Source organism: Talpa europaea, assembly GCF_964194135.1.
Source record: "Talpa europaea genome assembly, chromosome: 2".
Lineage (NCBI taxonomy): Eukaryota > Metazoa > Chordata > Mammalia > Eulipotyphla > Talpidae > Talpa > Talpa europaea.
In genome coordinates, this window is record NC_140068.1 from 93,618,841 (window position 1) to 93,626,371 (window position 7,531).

General features: G+C 55.4%; 1 protein-coding gene across 1 annotated transcript; it reads right to left on the bottom strand.

The window, feature by feature from the left end:
* Positions 1-472: 472 nt before the first annotated feature.
* PIM1 (Pim-1 proto-oncogene, serine/threonine kinase) lies at positions 473-3,958 on the bottom strand (the record flags this gene model as incomplete). The annotated part of the gene is made up of 6 exons (XM_084228951.1): positions 473-630; positions 1,325-1,501; positions 3,067-3,433; positions 3,528-3,578; positions 3,665-3,771; positions 3,877-3,958. The coding sequence occupies 6 exons, from the start codon at positions 3,956-3,958 to the stop codon at positions 473-475; spliced, it is 942 nt and encodes a 313-aa protein (XP_084085077.1).
* Between the last annotated feature and the right edge of the window lie 3,573 nt (positions 3,959-7,531).

The window sequence follows — 7,531 nt, forward strand, 5'->3', positions numbered from 1 at the left end:
TCTCCCAGCACAGCCGGAGTCCCCACGAAGGCACTCAGAGGAGTCGGAAGAGGTGACAGGGACTTAAAATGGTGATAGTCCTACCCCACCCCAGCCCGCTTTCCCCCTACCCGACCCATCTCGGCATTCAGCAGAACTTGTGATGAAGGGAAGTTTCATGGCAGGGTTCTGGCCCACTCCCACCCCCCCCCACCCCAGGGATTTTTGCTGATTCCAGCAATGCTGGACACCTATGAGAAAGAGAGCGCGTCTACGGGAGGAGTTGGGAGGACGCCTGGAGCAGAGTCTCTTCCCCCACTATCTGGAGGCAGCCTCCAGGGGCCTGGGGTCTGGAATGAGTTGCAAATGTTGTTCCTGTATCAAGCACTGTCCTGTTTGGCGAGAAGTGTCACTGTTATTCAGGAAGCTGGAAACAGAAGCTTCCCTTCCCTCAAGTATCAGACAGGGAAGGGAAGATCTGTGGGAAAAGCTGCTATTTGCTGGGCCCTGATGAGAGGCTGTGGAGGTGGATCTCAGCAGTTTCCTGGGGCAGGAGGACATCCTGCATCCATGGGTGATTCTGGATATCTTCGAAGGAGGGCCGATCTGATGGTCTCAAGGCCAAGCACCATCTAATGAGATCCTGGCACTCTGCAGTGAGCAAATAGACAGGGGTTATGAATGACTCAACTTGTTTCTACAACGCAAAGGTCTTCCCAATTTGCTTCCAGGGGCCCATAAGTCTGGAGTCCAGAGACCAGAGCATTTTCAGGAACTCATTCTTCAATGGGAAGGTGTTAACTAACATCTGGAGGCAGACTGCTTTCAGCTAAAAAAAATAGCTCTCCTCTTAAACCTGTGGTTTTTAAACTTCAATAGCTGGGGCCTTTCCCACGACACCCACTCACCAGAAATAGGAAGGATGATGACAAGGGGTTTTGATGAGACATCACTGAGCGTGATGAGGTGATTCAATTCACCTACCAACTTACAAATATGAACACCACCCACAATGAGATCACTGGAAGCGAAATATTTAGAGCTTGCCTTAAGGGAGAACGAAGGCTGCAAGAGCCATCTACCTTTCACTCCCTAGCAAACAGCCAAGAGTTGAGGGAACAGGACTCTGCTGGCACTTACACCTTTTGGTGGAAACTAGAAAGGTCTTTTCTCAAGGCTCAAATGAAAACCATGATTCCTGGGGGCTAGCTCTTGACCTAGGATTTTGCCAGCCAAGGGTCTGGCCTCTGCTAGAAAGCAAAGCTCTCCAACATTCAAACTGCCCCGAGGACCAACAGCTTTGACCCTCCCCCACCCTCTCAAAAAGGGGCGTCCCAGAAGTTACCTGAAGAGACCCTCTGCCTGAAGAAGACTTGGCCCCTGATGATCTCTTCGTCGTGTTCAAAAGGAATATCTCCACAAACCATGTCGTACAGCAGGATCCCCAGAGACCAGACAGCCGCCGACCTACCATGGTAGCGATGGTAGCGGATCCACTCTGGAGGGCTATACACTCGGGTCCCTGTGAGCCAGGGGAATAGGAAGGAAGAAAACACACTTTTAGCAAAAAGAAAACACAAAGCAACTGTGTATGTGTATGCTAAGTAACTCTTTTTAAGAAATCACCGCCCTCCTCTCAGGAGCTGAGTGAACTCCATTTTTACCCCTGGGCTGAAGGGGTGGATCAGGGCTGATGGCAACCCTCCAACCCAAAGCATTACCCACCTGTCTACCAACTCAGACCACAAGCTGAAATTCTTCACAAATCACTCCAAGAAACAAACAGGGTTGGCTGCAGACCCAAAGCCTGAGGCCTGTATGTGGTAGGACCACCCAATGGGAGAAGGGATGAATGTCTCCACAATCAAGGGCGGTAGCCCACAGACTGTCCATAATTTGCATTATGTTGCCCGGGAGAGTTTGGGTGAGATTGTCATCTCAGATGAGCCAGGTGAGGACATTTGCACAATGTCCTAAGTCAGGGTGCCCTCTGGAAGCTTTCCTCACCATTCTGAGCGCAGACACCCACACCCCCCTCCTCTTCCGCCCCACGCTGGAAAGGCAGACAGAGCTGCAAGGCTGGTTTCAAACCACGTGATTCCTGTTTACAAACTTTGGGTTGTAAAAAAGTGGGGGCCATCCCGCTGGTGCTCACCAGGGGGCAGCAAAGACTCGAAGGAAAAAACCGGGAGGACTCGGCCATTAACTGCTAAATTAAAAAAAAAAAAAAAAAAAAGAAGGGGGGGGGGAGCAGCCCAACCCAGCGTCCTCCAAGGGCAAATAAACACAAACCACAAGCCCCAGTCACAAGTTTTGAAAGGCTGTCGTTAGTTAAGCTAAGCCGCTCAGATGATGACCCACCCTCCTTTGCTTTGATCTCAAGCTCTCCATTCCTTCTTTTCTGAAAGAAACCGCTCCAAGCCCCTCCCTAGGATAGGTTTTCATCCTCTGAGGAGACACCCAACTCATTTTCAAACCAGCAAGAGATCTTATTTCACAACATTCATTCCCGACTACCTCACCCTACAACACACAGAAACACACACACAAAATTCAACAAAATGAATTATTGAGAGAAACTACTGTTTCTACTCCTTATCTGCCCCCCGATCAAAGGGGCGGGGGTGGGGGGAACACATCTGCAGCTCTTAAAAACTACCTTAGAGAAAACTAAGTCCCTTCTAAAACCAAACTAAAATGACGAAACCGGCGTCAATTTTCATCTCTCCCGCTCTCCCCCCTCCCCCGCTCCTGTCCTTTAACTGGCGGTGAAACTGGGTCAGGCTTCAGAAATCTGGGCTACGGCCGGTTGCCCACAACCTCTTATTCATCGGGAAAGCTCGGAACCCACTGAATTCCACTCAAAAATACAATCACGCCAGAAACCTGACAGGTTCAGCTGGCTGGGGGCCTCGGGGTTACTACGCCGGGAAGCGCCTCCGCCCCACCCCTGCCCGCGCCGAGCCAGGCGGCCCGATGACCTTTACGAAGGGCCGGCGAGGGAAGCCGGCCGCGGCCTCCGGGCCCGGCCGCGTCACCTGGGCGGCCCCCTCCCTCCCCGCCGGCTCCCTCCCCGGCCGGGCTCACCATCGAAGTCCGTGTAGACCGTGTCCTTGAGCAGCGCCCCCGACCCGAAGTCGATGAGCTTGAGCTCGCCGCGGTTGAGGTCGATGAGGATGTTCTCGTCCTTGATGTCGCGGTGGAGCACCCCGCAGTTGTGGCAGTGCCGCACGGCCTCCAGCACCTGCCAGAAGAAGCTGCGGGCCAGCTCCTCATGCAGGGCCCCCCTTTCCGTGATAAAGTCGAAGAGGTCTTGCACCGGCTCGGGCCTCTCCAGGATCAGGACGAAACTGTCGGGCCTCTCGAACCAGTCCAGGAGCCGAATGACGCCGGAGAAGCCCGAGCTCACCTTCTTCAGCAGGACCACCTCCATGGGCACTCGCGTGCCGCTGGGCTGCAGGGGCGAGGGAGGCGCGTGAGGGCGGGCGTCGGGGTGGCGGGGGTGCCCCTCAGCCCCCCCCGGGGGTCGCTCCCTCCAGGGCACTCACCAACTCTCCCCAGTCGGAGATCCGGTCCTTCTCCACGTGCTTGATGGCCACCTAGAGCCCCCCGAGAGAGCCTCCGTTAGGTCAGCCCGCCGGGGCCCAGCACGCCGCGGCCCTCCCCGCGCGGGGCGCCCACTCACCGGCAAGTTGTCGGCGACGCGGATGCCCGAGTAGACCGAGCCGAAGCCGCCGCTGCCCAGGAGCGGGCCCACCTGGTACTGCGACTCCAGGGGCTCCTTCTCCTTGCCTGGGGCGGGCAGAGAGCGACACAGGGGGCTCAGAGCCGGCCCGCGGGCCCCCACCCCCCCCGCGGGGTGCAGCCGCCGTCCCCCGGGCCGGGGCGGGCGCTCACCGGGCGCCAGCTTGGTGGCGTGCAGGTCGCTGCAGGGCGCGGCGCGCAGGTGGGCGAGCGAGTTGATCTTGGACAGGAGCATCCCCACCTCCCGGGCGTCGGCGGAGGGGCTGCGAGTGGCGGCGCCGCGGCGGGCGCTGGGGCCGGGGCCGGGGCCGGGGCTGGGGCCGCGCCGGCGGCTGTGCGGGCGGCGGGGGCTGAGGCTGCGGGTGGCGTTGCGGCTGTGGCTGCGGCGCGCGCGGAAGGCCGAGGGCGCGCCGGAGGACGCCCGGGGGCGCTGGCGGGGCGGGCGGCCGGCGGGCGCGCCGGCGGGGTCGGGCAGCGCCGGGGCCGGCGGGGAGGGCGGCTCGCGGGGGCCGTGCGGCAGCGCCGTCGTCCGGGAGGCTCGCGGCTGCCGCTGCTGCTGCCGGTCCCGCCGCCGCTGCCGCCAAGTCCTGTCGGGCCTCCTCCGCCGCCGCGGCCGCTGCAGCAGACGCCCGGCTCGCCCAGCCGCCAGGAGTAAAGGGGCGGAGCGCGCCGGCCGGGAAGGGGGGCGCGGGCGGGCGGGGATGGGGCGGGGCCTCTCCGGGAGGCCGAGGCGGGGAGCGGGGCGGCCGGGCCGGCGGAGGGAGGCGAGGGGGTGGGGAAGCGGCGGGGCAGGGCGACTCCCCTCGGCCCCCGCCCCGCGCGCGCCGTCGCCGCGCCCCAGCCCCGCCCCCGCCGGCGCGCCTCTAGCCAACCAGGAGCCGACCGATCTGCATAAGGCCGGAGGCCCCGCCCCGCTCGCGCGGTCAGAATGGTTTACGCCGCCACGACGTGGCGGGAAGGAAAAGGCGCCAAAATGGAGGGGGAGGGGCGCGGGGCGTGAGGGGAGGCGGGAGCTGGGTGCCGAGCCGCGAGAGAGGAAGGATGGGGAGGGGCGTATCGATTCAAACCCAAACAATAACAAAGCCATCAAAGGGCGCCCGAGGCAGCCTCTGCGGCTCCGGGTTTTCGGAGGTTTTTGGGTCAAGGGCTCGAGCCGGAGCATAACAAGTTGCGCCGGGGCGGCGGGCTCCGGCGGGGCGGGCGGGCGGGGAGGCCGGCGGCGCGCCCGGCTGCGGGGACGGCGTGTGGGGACGCCGACGAGGGTGGTCTCCGCTGTGTGACTCACACCCGAGACCTCCAAGTCGGCCGGGGCGGGTGGACGGGGCGCTGTGGGCTCGGGCTGGGTCCGGGGGTGGGGGGCGCTGTGCGTTGGGGGCGCGTGGGGGGCGCAGGAGCCGCGAGATGTGAGTCACGGCGGCGTCGCCGAGCGGGTGGGGGTGTCGCGGGCCTGGAATAAAGCGGGGGGCGGCTCGCTGCTCCCGGGAGGGGTCCGGGCCGCGGTGCTGGCGGCCGGCGAGCAGCTCGGCCCCGGCTGCTCCGGCAGTTGCCGGGGAAATGCGGGAAGTACCCGGGGAGCCTGATTGCTGAGAAGCGCTGTGTGTCACAGGGCCGGGTAGAAAGGAAATCACGAAACAAATGTTAGTATTATGATGCCAGATGCTGCCTCAGCTCCTTCCGTGCGGGCGGGAGAGAGGAAAATTCCCCATCTAAGGCCGGGGTGGAAGGGTGCGCCCGATTAAATCAGAGGTTTCGCGTCGCAGTCACCTTTGCAGCAGCCGAGTCTCCCCAGCCAGGCCCTGCTAGCAATTATTGGCAGCCCCGGCCCCGTCTCCAAGGAAATCCCCCCTCTCCCTGCCCCCTCCGTGGAAATAACACGGAAAACGGACCAATTCGACTTTCATCCTTTGTCCTCTTAAACTTCATGTCGAGTTGATAACGACGTGTGAAATGAGTGAATTAGAATTCTGTGTAATCCACAAATTGGATTGTCAGTGGCCTGAGGAATTGAAGCTCACTAGATCCCATCTTAGTTTTTCAAGTTCCTGCCATTTAAAGAATAAATGAGGAGGTTTGAGGATTTATCTGTATGGCTGCACTCATTAGTGAATTTAAATGTTTCCTTCGAAATTTTCTACAGTGTTTTATAAAGATGCTCAGACATTTCGCTACTTGAATGAATTTATATATAAAATAGTAACATATTTTCCTTTTCTATTGTGGCCTTTGTTTTTGATGACGTGGAGAAACCACAAGGGAACAGGAATTATTCCCTTTTTACAGATGAGGAAAATGAAACTTAAGTAGAAGGACATAGGACTACAAATAACTAAAGACAGAAGAGATGAAGTGACCTAAACTCTTAACAATCAAAACTCGCCTCTTGCCAGGTCTAAAACTGTCCTTGGTACTGACTAGAACATCAATAAATGTCTGTGACTTGGGTCTCCATCCCCTCTGCCCTCCTTTTTTCCTTTCTGGAGCCCTACTGGAGCATTCCCTCACACCTGGCACTCTCCAGACTCTGCCTTTGCTGAGGCATAAACCCCTTCTGAGAATGCCCTCTATGCCCTCTCCTCTTAGCTTTTGGTCCTTCCACCCATCAGGACACAATGATATCAATAGTTCCACCATAATCATGATGAAAGGCATTTTCCTATCAATAGCTCCACCACAGATTGCTAAACAAACGCCATCCATTTGTTCATAGTCCACTCTACTCACCTGACAGTCATGCTTGTGTTTAAATCTTGTTAATTAACATTTCAATTATTTATACTGGTCTCCCTATTCCTTCAAGGCCTACATTATCCAACATTGGTTAATGAAGGGGGAGGCCAAAGTGGGCCCCAAAGAAAAGGTCATGATTAAAGGCATGTTTTACCAAATTTAAGTAAGTGGGCTTAGGGAAAATAAAGGTTGGGAGCAGGATCTTTAAAATGAACTAGCCCACTTTCAAATCTGGGATCTGGCACCTACTAGTTATGTGACCTTCTTCAAGTTACTTATTTTTCTAAACTTTTGGACTCTGAATGGAGATAATAACAACACCTACCTTATAGGGCTGCTGTAAGGAACAAATAAAATTCTGTGTGTAAAGCACATAGCTGGGGGGGGGGGAAGCAAACTGTTTAAAATGAACAATGGTGTAACATATATACAAATTAAAAAATTTTTTAATTAAAAAAATAAAGCACATAGCTTTGCACAGAGTAAATTTGTGGTAAATGTTAGCTGTGATAGTGTTATAGGACAGGGGACCACCCTGTTACAATAGCAATAATGCCATTTGTGATCATGACAATGACGACAAGGAAGAATTTTGGAATGGTTTTGTGCCTTGAAGGTTCCGAAGGTGAAATGTTGTATAAATCGTTTCATTTTAATCATCTTGGGAGAAAATGTGATTTAAAATAGTTGTATACATTAAATCGAGTTCAACCTTTTTCACTCTCTCTAGATCTTCATAGGGCTAAATATTTAATTAGTTAGAGCTTAAGTGATTAACATTTAATATGGCTGCTTTATATGGTGGGTGCTTCACAGCTGGAAGTTACAAAACATGGACCTTGCTTGGCAAAGAATTTTTATTTACTTAAAACTGCTTTGAAGATAAATGTTAAACATTTAAGTATGTTTTGTGTTAAAAGTTACTCTTTGAGGGTACTGAACGGAACTGGTGTGTTCATTCATCAAAACATGGTTTTAATAATAAAAACAAACCCCACCTGTGCTGTCTCAAAGAATCTAACAAAGAATCAGAAACATCACACTAATAACTAAATGACAAGTGCTTTTGGAAAGATGAAAG